Raw genomic sequence first — 19,199 nt, 5'->3', positions numbered from 1 at the left:
ATGCCCAAAGGCAATATTGGAAATTCACTATTAGGGTGGTTACAAAATAGGGTTATATATTTTGGTAACCACCGCATTAGTGAGTAAGTAACTGAGTGATTCATTCGCACGAGCGAATCTCTGAGAAACGGCAGCTCCATCTCTCTCTCCCTCTCTCTTAGAATCGCAGGCTTAGAAATTTTTCTTTCCTAGTTTTTTATCTTCATTCCATTAATCCACGGCATTTGGGTTGTGGATATTATTCCCTTTCCAAGTGATTGTGGAATCTCGCCGGTAAATCTTTGGTGGTGGAACGAGAACGTGGATCTAGACTTCCGCTGCGAATACTTCAAGTAAGGGAAAGCGAATCCAGGTAAGGAATCTTTTCCCCATCAATTAATTGAATTGAATTACTTTTGATGTATTACCAACATTGGTATCAGAGCCATTGGTTCCCACGGTTCTTTGTTCCTCCCCATTGTTTATTTTAATTGTATGGATCCAATGGGAGGATCAAGGGTTTAATACGAAACCCATGGGAGAATTGATAGGGTTTTTGGAAACCCTTAATTTTGATTCGGATCCGAGTGGGAGGATCCCAGTGAATTTCCCTAATGAAGATTTGCATGAATTGATAATCCATGATGATAATTATTTTTGTTTAATAATTGATGCTGGATTTTTTTTTCATGTATTTTTTTTGGATGATTTTTTGGGTGAAAAAACGTGTTTTCCGTTTGTGGGAGACGGTCATCCGTCGGCCGCGACAGAACGGTCATCCGTCTGGGCCGGAGACGGTCATCCGACCGACGGTCGCCAAACCAGTCATCCGTCTGGTCACAGAATGCCAGACGGAATTTCCGTCTGGGCAGACGGTCATCCGTCTGGGCATAAAAGGCAGACGGAATTCCGTCTGGGCAGAACGGCATCCATCTAGGAGATGGATTTTGTTGGATATTGGTCTGTCTAGTTCAGAATGTGTTTCTAACTTACTGGACACCAATGGCCCGACAATCTGTGTGATGTTTGGGCATTGAGGGCCTATTGGGGCCTAGTGGGAGCTAATGAGGTAGAAGTGTTCTATGTGAACCACCTCATAGCTTTAACATGATTGCATGTTTTATTTTAATAAAACTATTTTTATTTATGGGTCTATCAATCATGTTTCTTGCACAGAATGAAGCTAGTGTATAAGTCTATGTGGGTTTGCATGAGAATTTGATTGAATGTTTTTTAACATCTCTTTTGGTTTAAGTGCTTATCCCATAGGTTGACTATGCTAGTGTGATTTTTTGTTGCATGAGTTGTGTTTTATGCTAGATTTATTGAACTCATTCTTGTATGTAATATCTCTAGAAAAATGGCTGCTACCAAGAGCATTGTTGCTGACCTCACTAAAGGAGATAAGCTGAATGAGAGGAATTATGACATCTGGCACCGAAAGGTGCAATATCTCCTGGAAGAGCAGGATATGCTGCAGACCATAAACCAGACCATGAACCCACCTGAGGAAGGTACCACTGCACAAAGATCGCGAGGGACCTTGATACATACAATGCTTGGAAGAGGAAAGACCGGGTAGCCGGGATTACAATCCTGAGCTCCATGAGGGATGACCTGATGCTTCGTTATGAGAAGCATAGGACTGCAAAGTCTTTGTGGGAGGCTGTGAAGTTCCAGTATGGAGGGACATCCACCACAAGAGGCCGCCAGCTCGGACTCACTTTTGACGGTTATAAGATGCGCCAGGGTCACACCATGAGGCAGCATATAACCATCATGTCTAACATGATTAGTGAGTTGAGCGCATGTGGGCGCCGGAAGACCGATGAGGAGCAAGTCTCCGCAGTCATCGTGTCATTGCCAAAGACTTGGGAGCATATGAAGATCTTCTTGACTCATGCTGATGAGGTCAAGACTTTCAATCAAGCTGCCAAGCACCTTTAGCTTGATGAGGATCGGATGTTGGCAGATACCCCTCAAACTGATGTATTTGCTGCTGAAGCTAGCACTAGTAAGGGTGCAGGCTTCAAGCGCAAGAGAGAGAAAGCTCAACCTCAGCGGTCCAAGCAAAGTAACCAGGGTGGGAACAAAAACAAGAGTGGGCCCAAGCGTTCAAGGGGGGGGACTAGTGCTTGGCAAGAAGAAATCAGCTTTGATTTGCTTCAAGTGCCGAAAGCCTGGTCATTTTGCTCGTGATTGCACTGAGCAAGAGGTATGTACTGTGTGTTATACCTCATCTTGTTATGTAACAAGTTCTACTATGCTTGCTGAACTAAATCCTTTGTGGATTGTTGATTCAGGTGCGACAGAACACATAACAAGGGAACGCTCGAGCTTCGTGGAATACCGTCGTATTCCAAGAGGAAGCAAAAGAATAACGATGGGGAACAGCTCAAGCGTGGAGGTTTATGGCATAGGCACATGCAAATTAGTTTTGCGAGGTGGCCAGACGTTGTTACTCCATGATGTGTTGTATGCTCCAGACATTCGGCGAAATCTTGTTTCTGTTATTTATCTTTTAAGACATGGTTTTAGAGTTGTATTTGAAAACAATTCTTTGGTTTTGTATCTGGGTGATACAGTTTATGGTTATGGTTTTCTTGATAATGGTTTCATTGTATTGGATACAATTGATTATTCATTTAATTCTAGTAGTGCTTTTGTTTGCCAAAATACTGTGTGTATTGATTCTAATTTGTGGCATGCTAGACTAGGACATATTGGCTTAGATAGGATGAACAGGTTGGCAAGAGAAGGTCTCTTAGGCCAAGGTTCACTATCTGATTTGCCAACCTGTGAGTCATGTCTAGCAGGAAAAGCAACTAGAAAACCATTTAAAAAGGCTTTGAGAGCCTCTCTTCCTTTAGAACTTATCCATTCAGATGTGTGTGGACCCATGAATGTGCATACTAGAAAAGGACAATCATATTTCATCACATTCATAGATGACTATACAAGGTATGGTCACATTTATCTAATTTCTCATAAGTCAGAAGCTCTGGAATGTTTTAAGAAATTCATGAGCTTGGTTGAGAATCGCTTAGATAAAAGGATTAAAACTCTTAGAACGGATAGAGGTAGAGAGTATCTATCCGATATGTTCAAAGGGTTATGTGATGAAAAGGGGATATCTAGACAACTTACTATTCCAGGGACTCCACAACAGAAATGGGGTTGCTGGGAGGAGGAATAGAACCTTGCTAGACATGGTGAGATCCATGATGGCGCAGGCAAATCTACCCATCTCTTATTGGGGAGATGCTTTGCTGATCGCATGGCCTATATCCTCAACAGAGTTCCAACCAAATCGGTTCCTTCCACACCATATGAGTTGTGGACCGGAAGGAAGCCAGATTTGAGTTACTTGCGCGCATGGGGATGTGCAGCATATGTTCACTCTACTTCTCACCAATATGGAAAGCTTGGACCCAGAGGAAGAAAATGTATCTTTGTGAGATATTCTGAACCCTTCATTGGACTATATGAGAATGAGAGGAGAACGGAACTTGAGTCTAGGGATGCAACATTCTTGGAGAATGATTTTTCATCTCTTTCAGGAGTTAACAAAGAATCATCGGAATTCTTTGAGATACAAGATAGTGGTCTTGTCACTCCAGGGATTTAGATTCTGGATAATGAACCCGGGGTTCATCCAGGAAGATCCTAGTGGGAGTGGGAGTGCAGATGTGATAGCTACCTTAGACGGTGAGCAATCTGACATGCACTTGCGCCGTAGTGGGCGCGGGCTAGTTCCTCGTCGACGTTTCGACATAGAGGATGAAGCCTACATGGTAACTCCTGGAGAGATCGACTGTGAGATGATTTCAGTCGATGAGCATGAACCAAAGAGCGTGCAGGAAGCTCTTGAGGGGTGAAGCTCAAAGGAATGGTTAAAAGCAATAAAGGAAGAGTTGGAGTCGATGAAAGTTAATCATGTCCGGGACTTGGTTGACTTGCCGCCGAGCCGAAAGGCGATTGGGAACAAGTGGGTTCTCAAGATCAAAAGAAAGGCGGATGGATCTATTGAGAGATTCAAGGCTCGTTTAGTGGCTAAGGGCTACACCCAACGAGAGGGCGTTGATTATGAGGAAACTTTTTCCCCCGTGGTTAGGTTTGCCTTAATTCGCCTCATACTAGCCATTGTTGCTCAGTTGGACTTGGAGCTTTATCAGATGGATGTAAAAACTGCTTTTCTCAATGGAGAACTTGAGGAAGAGATCTATATGGATCAACCTCAAGGCTTTGAAGCACATGGACTTGAGCGCAAAGTGTGCAAGCTTAAGAAGTCCATATATGGCTTAAAGCAAGCATCTAGACAGTGGAATGTGCGCTTCCACCAAGCTATGATGGAAAATGGTTTTTCCATGCTTGAGGAAGACCACTGTGTTTACACCAAGAGATCTGATAATAATTATGTCATTCTGACACTGTACGTGGATGACATACTTATGGCTAGCAATAGCAAGGAGCTATTGGAAACCATTAAGAAATGGTTGTCCTCCGTATTTGATATGAAGGACATGGGTGAAGCAAGCTATGTGCTTGGTGTCAAGATTGTCAGAAATAGGCAAAAGAGATTACTGGGTTTATCTCAAAAGACCTATATTGACAATGTCTTGACGAGATACCAGATGCACAACTGCAAACCAATTGATACTCTAGTGGAGAAGGGTTTGCATTTGAGCCTTGATATGGGTCCTAAGACTCAGGAGGAGAAAACCAAGATGGAAAGAGTTCCATATTCCAGTGCGATGGGTAGCCTTATGTACGCTATGATGTGTACTAGGCCGGATATTTGTTATGCGAGTGGGTTTGGTTAGTCGGTACCAATCAAACCCGGGCATAGAAACACTTTGAAAGCGATCAAGAGGATATTGAGATATCTCGGAGGAACGAGTAACTACATGTTGTGTTACCAAGGATCGGATTTGCGGTTAGTTGGTTATAGTGATGCCGATTGGGCTGGAGACATCGATGAGCGCAAATCAACCTCTCGGATATGCTTTCTTGCTGAATGGCGGGGCCATTTCGTGGTGTAGCAAGAAGCGAGGCTTGTATATCCCTCTCGACCATGGAAGCGAGTATGTGGCATGCTCAGCTGCGGTTCAAGAGGTTGTTTGGTTGAGGAGATTCCTTCGACATCTTGGGATTGTGATGACATCCAAAGAGGCTGCCCTTGTCTCTTGTGATAGTACGGCAGCTCTTAGCTATGTCAAGGACCCCAAGTATCATGGGAAGACCAAACATATACAGTTGAGATATCACTTTGTTAGAGACATTACATCAAGGAAGAAAGTTGTACTTAAGCACATATCTACTAGTCAGATGGTAGCTGACCCTCTTACCAAACCTATAGCCAAGGATGTTTTTATTTCTCATGTAAAATCCTTGGGCTTGCGTAGATTGTGACTTATTTTTGTGCTTGAGACTTTCTTATTAATGAATAATATGAGTTCATTCCAGCATTTTTTTATTCACTTTACGTGTGATTGTGTTTTCTTCTAGCATAAAACAACATATGTCAATAGGCAAGAGAATGGCTCACTCACACGAGCATTCGCCTCCGGCGCCTTGGAGGCGAGCGAGAGATGAGACGGATTGTGAATGACTTTGTGTAGGTCAATTCATAATCATGATGTCGCCTTGATTTGGAATCAAGATGAGTTTCTCTATTGTGAAGAGAATCGACATGAATGTTCCCACTATTCATGTTGCCTATAAGAGCAGTGCGAGTACTTTATATGGCGCTAGGGTGGCGACAATAAAGAAACTCGGGTTAGGCGCAAGAGGTTGCGACTAGACTAAGACCTGTATGGTGTTGAGATGGACATACGTTCTATTGTATATAGAATGCTCCACCATAGCACATATATCATACTATGTGTGCTTAGCGATCATTGGAAATAAGAGGATGGATCCCTGCTCCTCTCATTGTGTGAGTCCTGGACCTTATGGTCCATTAGTGTTCTTAGTGACTTTCGACGACATCATGAAACGAAGGGTTGATGTGGCTACTTTGGGGTGTTACCTATGGTCATGATTGATTCGACCTAAAGGGGCACTACTTGGGAAAGGAGTCAATCCTAAGTGTAGTGATGGTGCAGGGCGAAAGGAAAGGTTTGATTCAACTGCACCCTAAAAAGTGTTTCTTTGGCGCCAACTGTGTATGTGTTACGGATAGTGAACATTTTAAGGACAAGAAGGTGATCTCTCAGAGGGATCGAGATACCTTTAGTCTTGTGAGTTTGAATAAACCTAGGACACTGTGTTATACTAATGCTTATTTGATTTGTTTCTATGAGTGATGTGCCATTCTGGCCTTCTGGGAAGGTTTCTAGTTTGGGGCTCACGCGTGCAGGTATATCACCGGTCGCACAACCCATTTTGCCAGTATGATTGTGGATATTAGTGTCTGGGACACAGGTGGTCAATGTATCTGGGATACATAGTGAAGAGATCAATATATATGTATATCTAGGATATACATATGTGTCTGGGACACAAGAGGTCTATGTATCTGGGATACATAGCAGAGAGATTGAATGTGTATATCTGGGATATACAAGTGTGTCTGGGACACATTGAAAGATTAACACTTGCCCTTGTGCAAGTGGGAGCTATTGGAATTTATTAATATGATTAATAAATTAAATGCCCAAGGGCAATATTGGAAACTCACTATTAGGGCGGTTACAAAATAGGGTTATATATTTTGGTAACCACCGCATTAGTGAGTAAGTAACTGAGTGATTCATTCGCACGAGCGAATCTCTGAGAAACGGCGGCTCCATCTCTCTCCCTCTCTCTTAGAATCGCAGGCTTAGAAATTTTTCTTTCCTAGTTTTTGATCTTCATTCCATTAATCCACGGCATTTGGGTGTTGGATATTATTCCCTTTCCAAGTGATTGTGGAATCTCGCCGGTAAATCTTTGGTGGTGGAACGAGAACGTGGATCTAGACTTCCGCTGCGAATACTTCAAGTAAGGGAAAGCGAATCCAGGTAAGGAATCTTTTCCCCATCAATTAATTGAATTGAATTACTTTTGATGTATTACCAACAAAAACGATGCCTTGTAGAAGGTCTCACTCGGGTTTTAAACCGATGCCTTGTAGAAGGTCTCCCTTGGGTTTTAAACCGATGCCTTGTAGAAGGTCTCCCTCGGGTTTTAAGCCGATGCCTTGTTGTAGGACTCACTCGGGTTTTAAGCCGATGCCTTGTTGAAGGACTCACTCGGGTTTTAAACCAATGCCTTGTAGAAGGTCTCACTCGGGTTTTAAACCGATGCCTTGTAGAAGGTCTAACTCGGGTTTTAAACCGATGCCTTGTAGAAGGTCTCACTCGGGTTTTAAACCGATGCCTTGTAGAAGGTCTCACTCGGGTTTTAAACCGATGCCTTGTAGAAGGTCTCACTCGGGTTTTAAACCGATGCCTTGTAGAAGGTCTCACTCGGGTTTTAAACCGATGCCATGTAGAAGGTCTCACTCGGGTTTTAAACCGATGCCTTGTAGAAGGTCTCACTCGGGTTTTAAGCCGATGCCTTGTTGAAGGACTCACTCGGGTGTTAAGCCAATGCCTTGTTGAAGGACTCACTCAGGTTTAAAGCCGATGCCTTGTTGAAGGACTCACTCGGGTTTTAATGCCGATGCCTTGTTGAAGGACTCACTCGGGTTTTAATCCGATGCCTTGTAGAAGGACTCACTCGGGTTTTAGCCGATGCCTTGTTGAAGGACTCACTCGGGTTTAAAGCCGATGCCTTGTTGAAGGACTCACTCGGGTTTTAATCCGATGCCTTGTTGAAGGACTCACTCGGGTTTTAGCCGATGCCTTGTTGAAGGACTCACTCGGGTTTTAATCCGATGCCTTGTTGAAGGACTCACTCGGGTTTTAATCCGATGCCTTGTTGAAGGACTCACTCGGGTTTTAGCCGATGCCTTGTTGAAGGACTCACTCGGGTTTTAATCCGATGCCTTGTAGAAGGACTCACTCGGGTGTTAAGTCGATGCCTTGTTGAATGACTCACTCGGGTTTTAGCCGATGCCTTGTTGAAGGACTCACTCGGGTTTTAGCCGATGCCTTGTTGAAGGACTCACTCGGGTTTTAAACCGATGCCTTGTAGAAGGTCTCACTCGGGTTTTAAACCGATGCCTTGTTGAAGGACTCACTCGGGTTTTAAGCCGATGCCGTGTTGAAGGACTCACTCGGGTTTTAAGCCGATGCCCTGTTGAAGGACTCACTCGGGTTTTAAGCCGATGCCCTGTTGAAGGACTCACTCGGGTTTTAAGCCGATGCCCTGTTGAAGGACTCACTCGGGTTTTAAGCCGATGCCCTGTTGAAGGACTCACTCGGGTTTTCAACCGATGCCCTGTAGAAGGTCTCACTCGGGTTTTAAACCGATGCCTTGTAGAAGGTCTCACTCGGGTTTTAAACCGATGCCTTGTTGAAGGACTCACTCGGGTTTTAAGCCGATGCCCTGTTGAAGGACTCACTCGGGTTTTCTACCGATGCCTTGTAGAAGGTCTCACTCGGGTTTTAAACCGATGCCTTATAGAAGGTCTCACTCGGGTTTTAAACCGATGCCTTGTAGAAGTTCTCACTCGAGTTTTAAACCGATGCCTTACCTATCGATTCCTAAGAATCATTGTAGGTTTTTTGAGATGTCTTGCATTCCACGATCATTTCAATTCACGATCGGCAACTAAGTTCTTCAGCTTATACGCACCTGAACCAGCTGGTTTGATTATCATACATGGCCCTTCTCGTGGAGGATCCAACTTCTTTTGGTGATGCGGATCTCATGCCAAAGTTCTTCTGAGGATAAAATCCCTTGATCGAAATTGTCGATGCTTTACTTGGGTATTGTAATGGTGTAAAAAATCCACATAATCGGGTGAACGTTGCCTCCATCCCGATCGTTATAAATTCTTGATACACTCGATCGTTGATGTTCTTGGTCGTAATAACATTCACGTTCAACACGATCATGCAAACCCACGATCTTAGTCTTTTTTCCGCTCCCGATGATGATCTTGATTACGATTACATTCACGAACATCGCGATCTCTGTTGTATTCTTTCTCCTCGTTCCTTAATCTTTAAGCTGTACAGGTTCGCCAGGGGATGCATCACCACCTGATACGGAAAGATCATACCCAACCGGTCTGGGGCCCCGAACGTGGCAACTGGGCCTTGACCCGAACACCACCATTGCAGAATATCTTCTGAAGCTTTGAGATCTCTTAACCTCTCTTGCTGCTAGTTTGCTTACGTTCGAACTTTTGAACGTGGCTTTGATTGCTGATTTCTCTTGTTCTCTTCTTATGGTTGGTTGGCCGCATTATTTTTCAGCTTTTCCAAAGTTGAGAAAACCGCAGCGGCAAGCGATGAAGTGGAGGACTCTCCACCTTTCGTTCTGAGTCTTTCGGAACATCACTCCCAAGACTCATGTTGTCAAATAAACATAGGCTGTCTTTTCTCAAAATGAACATTCTCATTAGCACAAATAATTGAGTATCAATCATTTATGATCATTATATCTCTTAGTAACTCTTCATCAAGTTTTGATGTTGATCTAGGTGTTGTTCATTTAAGAACCACTACCAAGTTATTTTTAGTCACAGCAATAACTGTAGGGTGTTCAACCAGATACTTGGATCTTTGAGATGAATTAGAAATATCTAACCATTTCAACATGGAAAAATAGCCGGGGATGACAACTTTTCCAGCTAAAGGTGTTAGGACAGATAGCTGGAGATCAATGTTGGTTGGATGCAAGCGATACAAAATAGCTGATCTAACAGAGAAAGAAACTTCAAAGACTACACATAATGCCAGAATTACCTTTAGCCCAAAAAAAAACACCAAGCAACATCAACAAGTAGGAAACAGATCTGAATAAAACATACTAAGAAATCATATTGCAGAAGAGGAATATGAAATGACACAAAACTGGAGCAGTATTACCTGATTCCTCTAATATTTCCTAGTTCGTGTTATGTAAGATAAAATTTCCTTTTCCCCTGAAGCCAGTCCTTGGTAGATTGAGAACCGATAGAATGAATCATTTCTTAGTCACCACTAACTCATGGGACAATGATTGCCACCTTGACTAGAGCATCAAGGTTCGTATAAACATCCAGATGTCGATAGAATGGGTCCATCACCAAGAGTTCTCAAACTGCTGTGGTTGAAGGATAGAATAACATCAGCTAGACAGGCATGTGTTCATCACAAGATCAGAGGAGTTGTATTGTATGGAGTAAGTAAGAATAAGAGAAAGAGACGCCCGAATTTAGACGAGCATCAAGATAACAGACTTAGACAAATGAAGTATCCATCACAGTCAAAACACAATCCCCGGATAACAACTCTATGAGAGTCTACTCCACCATTTTCACTAGATGACAATACCTTTCTAAAAGAGTTGAAGGCACATAAATTCACTGTCAAAAACTGTATGATACCTCACAAGTTGCATCAGCTATAATACTAGTGCACATGTTAACTGGAAAAAGGTCTCTTAAAAAAGCAAGATGCTTAACATGTATACGTTATTTTCGTGTGTGTGAAGAGATGGGAACAGCAGCAGAATACCTCCATCAATCCTGTGTGAACGGCTGAAACCATTAACGGCTGGAAAGGTAGAAAGACAGCAGAAGCTGCAGTCAACAACTTAGTATTGTCATTCCTTAGTGCCCCTGAAAGACACTGCAAGGGGGGGAGAAAAGAAGAAAGTCATCATATAAAGAATCTTCATCTTCAAGTGGGAAACACCAAGTACTAGCAATAAAACAAGCAAGTTAATATCTATCAAAGATAAGTAATGAAACTCAGGAAATGTATGAGCTACTACTCTTCATATGATGCAACTGTCTGCGATGAGCAACTACACTATTTATCAACCAGCAGAAAAGGCCATAAAAAATCTGAAATACTATTAGTGCATTGTCAGATAATTACTTCTGGTAGGCACAATTATGGATGACATGGCATCAACTTCAGCAAGGCACTGATGCTTTCCCTGCAAGATCATTTTTCTAATCATTCATAACATCAATTATGGAATGCTAATTTGTACAAATCAGATCCACTCTCCTAATATACAATAGCTTAAATTGCATGATTATTTGCAATGGCTTATGTAGTCAGGATTTCATTTGGATGTATGAGGTTGTATATTCTCTGTTTACAATAGATGCATTAGCTTTACATATGATTGGGGGCAGATTAACACAAATAGTCTTCTAAAAATTTAGCGGTCATTACAGGAGAGATAAATTTTCACACCAAGGGTGAATGCACCAATATTTTGCACGATTATATGTGGTGAACATGGTCAATTTATATAACATAAACAACTAATTTGGAAAGGTACTGCCATATTTCTTCTGCATTTTCCATCTACCTGTGGGCCAGAGCAAATAGATTTTCTCGAAATTGCAATTATAAAAATTATGCATGGCTTCCCCCTAGTTCAGTTCTAAAACTGAAGGTAATCAGAGGATCAAACTTTGAAATTAGCTAGACTTGCCTGTCTGTGTTGTGCACGCGCGCCTGTACTATTGAGAAGATGATGTAGTAACAACAGCAGCGTATTCTCTGATTTATTGGTTTTACGCTCCTCAAAAAGAGTTGCAACAGCTTTCCCTTTGCTCTTATTTGCGGCATCATCAATGTCCACGTCCACTGTTGATTGCCCATTGTCGAAAAGACATACCATCCCCTTACCAGGGATTTTTCATTTTTTTAAACAGAAAATAATCATGATTCACGAAATAGAATAATATCAGAATATATTCTAAAGCCGAGATTTTTATCAAGCTTGTTTTCTCATCTTTGAGGTCTCTTAACCTTCCATGTTGCTTGTTGCAGAATTGCTCCACCACATGAAGGGTTAAGTTTGGCCTGGACTATCATGGTTGAGATGAGTTCCAAAGCATTATGACCATCGTCGGGAAGATGAACCTAAGAATGCCATTGAAACATAAGAATGTCATTCGGAGGCTGGAGTTCCACACCATAACAAGGCCAGCAAAGATATATTGAAACCAAAAAACTCCAAAAATCGAGAAACAACTCCAGGACAAAAAACTACTGCCGGACAGAGCTTCTCTAACTCCTTGGCTTCATCAATGACTTCATATGACCTCAGCGAATTGATATTGGAGAGGGAATGTTTCTTGCCAAGCATGGTGGGTGTGTCATCAAGCAACGGAGAAACGTCACAGCCATTAACAAAGCAGTAAGTGCATGACCGAAGCAGCGCTTCTAGGTTCCCTTTAATGCAAATTTTTCCTGATCTCTTGTCTCACGACAGGTTCATCTTCTGGGCGTGTCTCGGAAACAAAACCTTGCTCAGTTCTTTTTTAACTACCTGATTAATTGTATTTCTTTAACACGTGAACTGAATTTATCATGAGAAGCATGACTAAGGAAATAAGCAGACGGTGTATGCATGAAAATAGAGATGACATAGAAAGGATGAAACGCTTATCTTCTCAAGTGGGAGTCCACTTTTTTTTTTTTTTTATGAATAAATAATTAAATTACCAAAAGCCAATGAAAGACGAAAGAAACAATGAAAATGGGGCAAGAGAGAAGCTGAGAGACTCCAAGAACTAACAAATAGCCTATTTCTTCGAGAATCTACAATAGGGGGGGGGGGAGAGAAAGCAAATACAAAAAATACATCAAGTGAGGGGCAAGAAAGAAGCTGAGAGACTCCAAGAACTAACAATTAGCCTATTTCTTGGAGAATCAGCAACGGGGGTGTGGGGAGAGAACGCAGTCTCGAAAAAACATCAAAGTAGATGGCATTCCAAATCAAATCAATTGAACGGGATTTGGAGGACCATCTGCGCATGTTACGCTCCCACCAAAGATGGTGAATAGTGGCGGCAAAGACAAACTTACCCACAAGGTCACAAGTAGAAGTACCGGCAAAGATTCTCAAGATCCAGTTCCATTCATGTGCAAAACCAAAAGAAAAATAGGTGGTTAATATCCTCTGAACTATTCCAGCAGATGGCACAGTTTGGGTTGGCAAGAATGTGACGGCTAATGAGAAAAGTTTGGGTAGGCGAGGGCAAGGCTAAGGGTTCTCCAAAGAGTAAGGGCATGGCGAGGGATGTGACCTTTGAACCAAACAAGAGGGGACCAAGGGGTAGAGGGAGAAGGGGTTCTCAGGAGGTTCCAAGCCGATGTAGTAGAAAAGGGGGTAGAGTGGGGGTGCAGCCAAACAATGCGGTCATCGGGGGAGGGGGGGATAAGGGGCGGAGGGAGCTCCAAACCTGTGAGAGGCTGGGGTGGGGGGAGGGAGACCAGGAACCAAAGGAGATGAATGAGGAGAGGGGGCGGTTTTTAGGATACGGGTGTTACAAACGGTTCGGGGCCAAGAATAGAGAACAAGATACCCATCGGATGCCGGGGATCTAGCCAAAAAGAAGTGGAAAGACCGGAGGAAACACTAACGAGAGATGGCGGGGAGGGCCCGATCATGGAGAGTCGGGGAGATTCCTCCGGATCCGGGAGGGATTGGAGGGGATCGCAACGAGTCAAGTGGGAGTCCACTTGAGATCCCTACAATTGAGATCTCCAAAAAAGTAGGGATTTTCTGCTGGGTGATCGTGGTCATGGCCGTCCGACTTTAGGAGTTTATTCCGGAGTTCTCCATTAATGAGAAGCTAGAGCAGGCAAGTCGTGACCATGTCGCAGCCTCAAGGGCTAAGCTCTGCATTTATCAAATTACGCGGAGCCTCGGAGAGGCGATGACTCCAAGAAGGCGTTCGTTCCCCAAGTATTACGACTAAGATCACCTCCGAGACATGGAACCGCACAAGTGGCGAGCCTTTAATATTCGCACTTGACAGTGATTAAGAGGATGTAGTATCGAATCTGCAGAGACATCAGAAAATGAAATCTCTGGAAAACAGAAACAAAATAATCATCATTCTTACTTGTGAACAGTTTCCTTAAATTTTCATTATCGAGAAACTGAAAATACTAGACATGTTCGTCCCCTCCGGAATACCGATACCGCCTTAAAAAATCAAAGCCCTTTCCTGCAATTGATTGAGAGAGAAAGAAAGGGAAAAAGCAGATCGGAGCATCAAATGTAGTAGGAGATAACAATGACGAAGACAATGTTTTAATAGTCTTTTCCTTCTCTTTCTAAAGACTTCTCTTTTCTTTGTCAGAGCATCATTAGGAGTGAAGTAATCATGGCATTGAGATCAAAACCAAAAGAAATAAACTAAACCTTGTCCGTGACTTTCTCTAGATCGGAATATGTAAAAATTGAACTGATTTAATGATGGCAACTGCAATATCAGAAAATCATGATGAAACCAAACAATATGTGGTTTCTTTTCGTTATTTCTTAATTGGCCGACTAGAAGGAAACCAACTGAATTTTTAGTGATTTTTATATCGACAATGCAAACTTCAATGCAGAGAAAATTAATCATTACTCTTAGCAATGAAGGAAGAGGGTGAATGAAAACATACCGTACAAACGAATTACCCATAAAAAGGATTGAACGCATATACCTTTGAATCGCGGACGAATTCGTCAGAAATAAAAATACCGTAAGATTGATTTAGTATTCCTGATCTGATTTGCACGATGACTTTTTGATCAAGATTCCCACAGACGGCGCCAAATGATGCGTCCAAAATCTGCTCAGCCCTTAGATCTCCTGTGGATGACCTGCAAAATAAAGTTAGACATGGCCTGATCCTGGGGTCAAGAAGCCACCTCCGAAGGCTAAGTCAATAGTTGGAACACCACAAAGCTCTGGCGAGTTGCAAAGCTTAATTGAGAGATAGAAAGGAAGAAGAACCATTGAGTTACCTCTGTTGGGCATAAAGCTTTAGTTTATATAGGATTGACCACCCTTCCTTGACCGTCGGATTAATTCATGATCCTTCTTGGTGGATGTCCGATTGTAGGGTTTTTCCCATTTTCACGAGGGTGGAAGCGGTTTCCATGATCAACACGATTGCCCACTCCTCAAGGTAGTTGTAACCGTATATAACTCAATCACGTATCCCAAATTTCTAGGGATTGTGCTTATCCTTGGAACAATAAGGTTCCATCCTCATCACGAAACCAAGATGGCCGAACTTGACTGTGATGGCCGATCTCGACCGCGATGGACGAACCCGACATCGAGGAACATTCAGAGGCGTTTTTAGCCTTTAACTTCTTTTTTCCGATAGCATTCAACTTCAGTACTGGACACATGGGAAAGGATATTTTCCTAAACATGAAGGCCGACTAATGCTTATTGGAAGACATAAGTAAAGCATATCATCACTAACTTGTTTCTTTGTATTATAAGGGAGGAGGCTAAAGAGTCTTAGAAGATTATCTAATTAAACCCGGACCATGAGTCCAAAGCTATCAGGGAATGTGTTTTTCGGCGGGACTGGCTCAGAGGAATTTTTGCATTAAACGACATCGAGGGACATTCAGAGGCGTTTTTAGCCTTTAACTTCTTTTTTCCGATAGCATTCCACTTCAGTACAGGACACATGGAAAAGAATATTTTCCTAAACAAGAAGGCCGGCTAATGCTTAGTGGATGACATAAGTAAAGCAAATCATCACTAAGAGGTTTCATTATATACCTAGGGATGAGGTTAAAGAGTCTTAGAAGATTATCTAATTAAATCCGGTCCATGAATCCAATGCTATCAGGGAATGTCTTTATGGGCGGGACTAGCTCAAAGGAATTTTTGCATTAACCGACATCGAGGGACATTCAAGGGGCATTATGAGCCTTTAACTTCTTGTTTCCGATAGCATTCCACTACAGTACAGGACACATGGAAAAGGATATTTTCCTAAACATGAAGTGGAAGACATAAGTAAACCATATCATCACTATGAGGTTTATATATATACCTAAAGAGGAGGTTAAATAGTCTTAGAAGATTATCTAACTAAACCCAGACCATGTATTCTATACTATCAGGGAATGACTTTTTCAGCGGGACGGCTCCAAAGAATTTTTAAATTAACCGACATCGAGGGACATTCAGGGGCGTTTTGAGCCTTTAACTTCTTTTTACCGATAGCATTCCACTTCAGTCCAGGACACATGGGAAAGGATATTTTCCTAAACGTGAAGGCCGACTAATGCTTATTGGATGACAAGAGTAAAGCATATCATCACTAACATGTTTCTTTGTATTACTAGGGTGAAGGCTAAAGAATCTTAGAAGATTATCTAATTAAACCCGGACCATGAGTCCAATGCTATCAGGGAATGTGTTTTTCGGCGGGACTGGCTCAGAGGAATTTTTTCGTTAACCGACATCGAGGGACATTCAAGGGGCGTTCTGAGCCAATAACTTCTTCCTTCGGATAGCATTCCACATCAGTACAGGACACATGGAAAAGTTTATTTTCCTAAACAAGAAGACCGGCTAATGCTTAGTGGATGACATAAGTAAAGCATATCATCACTAAGAGGTTTCTTTATATACCTAGGGATGAGGTTAAAGAGTCTTAGAAGATTATCTAATTAAATCCGAACCATGAATCCAATGCTATCAAGGAATGCCTTTTTCGGCGGGACTGGCTCAGAGGAATTTTTGCATTAACCGACATCGAGGGACATTCAGGGGCGTTTGAGCCTTTCACTTCTTGTTTCTGATAGCATTCTACTTCAGTACAGCACACATGGGAAAGATATTTTCCTAAACATGAAGGCCGACTAATGCTTATTGGATGACATAAGTAAAGCATATCATCACAAACATGTTTCTTTGTATTACTAGGGTGAAGGCTAAAGAGTGTTAGAAGATTATCTAATTAAACCCGGACCATGAGTCCAATGCTATAAGGGAATGTGTTTTTCGGCGGGACTGGATCAGAGGAATTTTTTCATTAACCAACATCGAGGGACATTCAAGGGGCGTTCTGAGCCAATAACTTCTTCCTTCCGATAGCATTCCACTTCAGTACAGGACACATGGAAAAGTATATTTTCCTAAACAAGAAGGCCGGCTAATGCTTAGTGGATGACATAAGTAAAGCATATCATCACTAAGAGGTTTCTTTATATACCAAGGGAGGAGGTTAAAAAGTCTTACAAGATTATCTAATTAAATCCAGTCCATGAATCCAATGTTATCAAGGAATGTCTTTATCAGCGAGACTGGCTAAGAGGAATTTTTGCATTAACCGACATCAAGGGACATTAAAGGGGCGTTCTGAGCCATGAACTTCTTCCTTTCGATAGCATTCCGCTTTAGTACAGGACACATGGAAAAGAATATTTTCCTAAATAAGAAGGCCGTCTAATGCTTAGTGGATGACATAAGTAAAGCATATCATCACTAAAAGGTTTCTTTATATACCTATGGAGAACGTTATAAATCCTTATAAGATTATCTAATTAAATCCGGACCATGAATCAAATGCTATCATGGAATGTCTTTTTCGGCAGGACTGGCTGAGAGGAATTTTTGCATTAACCGACATCGAGGGACATTCACGGGCGTTTTGAGCCTTTAACTTCTTTTTTCCGATAGCATTCCACATAAGTACAGGACACATGGGGAAGGATATTTTCCTAAACATAAAGGCCGACTAATGCTTATTGGACGACATAAGTAAAGCATATCATCACTAAATTTTTTCTTTGTATTACAAGGGAGGAGGCTAAAGAATCTTAGAAGATTATCTAATTAAACCCGGACCATGAGTCCAATGCTACCAGGGAATGTGTTTTTTGGCGGGAAAGGCTCATAGGAATTTTTGCGTTAACCGACATCGAGGAACATTCAAGAGGCGTTCTGAGCCATTAACTTCTTCCTTCGATAGCTTTCACTGCACATGGAAAAGAATATTTTCCTAAACAAGAAGGCCGGCTAATGCTTAGTGGAAGACACAAGTAAAGCATATCATAACTAAGAGGTTTCTTCATATACCTAGGGAGGAGGTAAAAGAGTTTTAGAAGATTATCTAATTAAATCCGAACCATGAATCCAATGCTATCAGGGAATGCCTTTTTCGGCGGGAATGGCTCAGAGGAATTTTTGCATTAACCGACATCGAGGGACATTCTAGGGCGTTCTGAGCCAATAACTTCTTCCTTCGGATAGCATTCCACTTCAGTACAGGACACATGGAAAAGAATATTTTCATAAACAAGAAGGCCGGCTAATGCTTAGTGGATGACATAAGTAAAGCATATCATCACTAAGAGGTTTCTTTATATACCTAGGGAGGAGGTTAAAGAGTCTTAGAAGATTATCTAATTAAATCCAGTCCATGAATCCAATGCTATCAGGGAATGTCTTTTTGGGCGGGACTTGCTCAAAGGAATTTTTGTATTAACCGACATCGAGGGACATTCAAGGGCCATTCTGAGCCTTTAACTTCTTGTTTCCGATGCATTCCACTACAGTACAGGACACATGGACACGGATATTTTCCAAAGCATGAAGGCCGGCTAATGCATAGTGGAAGACATTACTAAACCATATCATCACTAAGAGGTTTATTAATATACCTAGGGAGGAGGTCAAAAAGTCTTAAAAGATTATCTAATTAAATCTTGACCATGAATCCAATGCTATCAGGGAATGTCTTTATCGGCGAGACTATCTCAGAAAATTTTTTGCATTAACCGACATCGAGGGACATTCAAGGGGCGTTCTGAGCCATTAACTTCTTCCTTTCGATAGCATTCCGCTTTAGTACAGGACACATGGAAAAGAATATTTTCCTAAACAAGAAGGCCGTCTAATGCTTAGTGGATGACATAAGTAAAGCATATCATAACTAAGAGGTTTCTTTATATACCTATGGAGAACGTTATAAATCCTTACAAGATTATCTAATTAAATCCGGACCATGAATCCAATGCTATCAGGGAATGTCTTTTTCGGCAGGACTGTCTGAGAGGAATTTTTGCATTAACCGACATCGAGGGACATTCACGGGCGTTTTGAGCCTTTAACTTCTTTTTTCTGTTAGCATTCCACATCAGTACAGGACACATGGGAAAGGTTATTTTCCTAAACATGAAGGTTGACTAATGCTTATTGGATGACATAAGTAAAGCATATCATCACTAACTTGTTTCTTTGTACTACTAGAAAGGAGGCTAAAGAGTTTTAGAGGATTATCTAATTAAACCCAGACCATGAGTCCAAAGTTATACGGGAAGGGATTTTTCGGCGGGACTGGCTCAGAGGAATTTTT

The 19,199-nt window shown here is 41.9% G+C and overlaps 1 protein-coding gene across 7 annotated transcripts in view; it reads right to left on the bottom strand.

Annotated features, from left to right (window-relative positions):
- The window catches only part of LOC149001218 (uncharacterized), a 106,344-nt gene that overhangs the window by 51,208 nt on the left and 35,937 nt on the right, over positions 1 to 19,199 (bottom strand). For 3 of the 7 annotated variants that reach the window (XR_016170800.1, XR_016170801.1, XR_016170802.1), the window contains one exon: positions 9,945 to 10,688. Coding sequence is in view for 1 of the 7 variants with exons in the window: in XM_089140608.1 (XP_088996734.1) it covers positions 10,575 to 10,688; positions 11,512 to 11,700 (303 nt within the window). In the remaining 6 variants the exon portion in view is untranslated. Of the gene's footprint in view, positions 1 to 9,944; positions 10,689 to 10,940; positions 11,002 to 11,511; positions 12,355 to 19,199 lie in introns of all 7 variants that reach the window. The other 4 variants (XR_016170798.1, XM_089140608.1, XR_016170799.1 and 1 more) reach the window with 3 other exon arrangements.

The sequence above is a fragment of the Hakea prostrata genome, chromosome 11 (assembly GCF_041222555.1).
Source record: "Hakea prostrata isolate BN-2017 chromosome 11, UWA_Hpros_2, whole genome shotgun sequence".
NCBI classification, from domain to species: domain Eukaryota; kingdom Viridiplantae; phylum Streptophyta; class Magnoliopsida; order Proteales; family Proteaceae; genus Hakea; species Hakea prostrata.
Note: the sequence above shows the minus strand (reverse complement) of the source record. Positions and strands in the feature narration are given on the sequence as shown.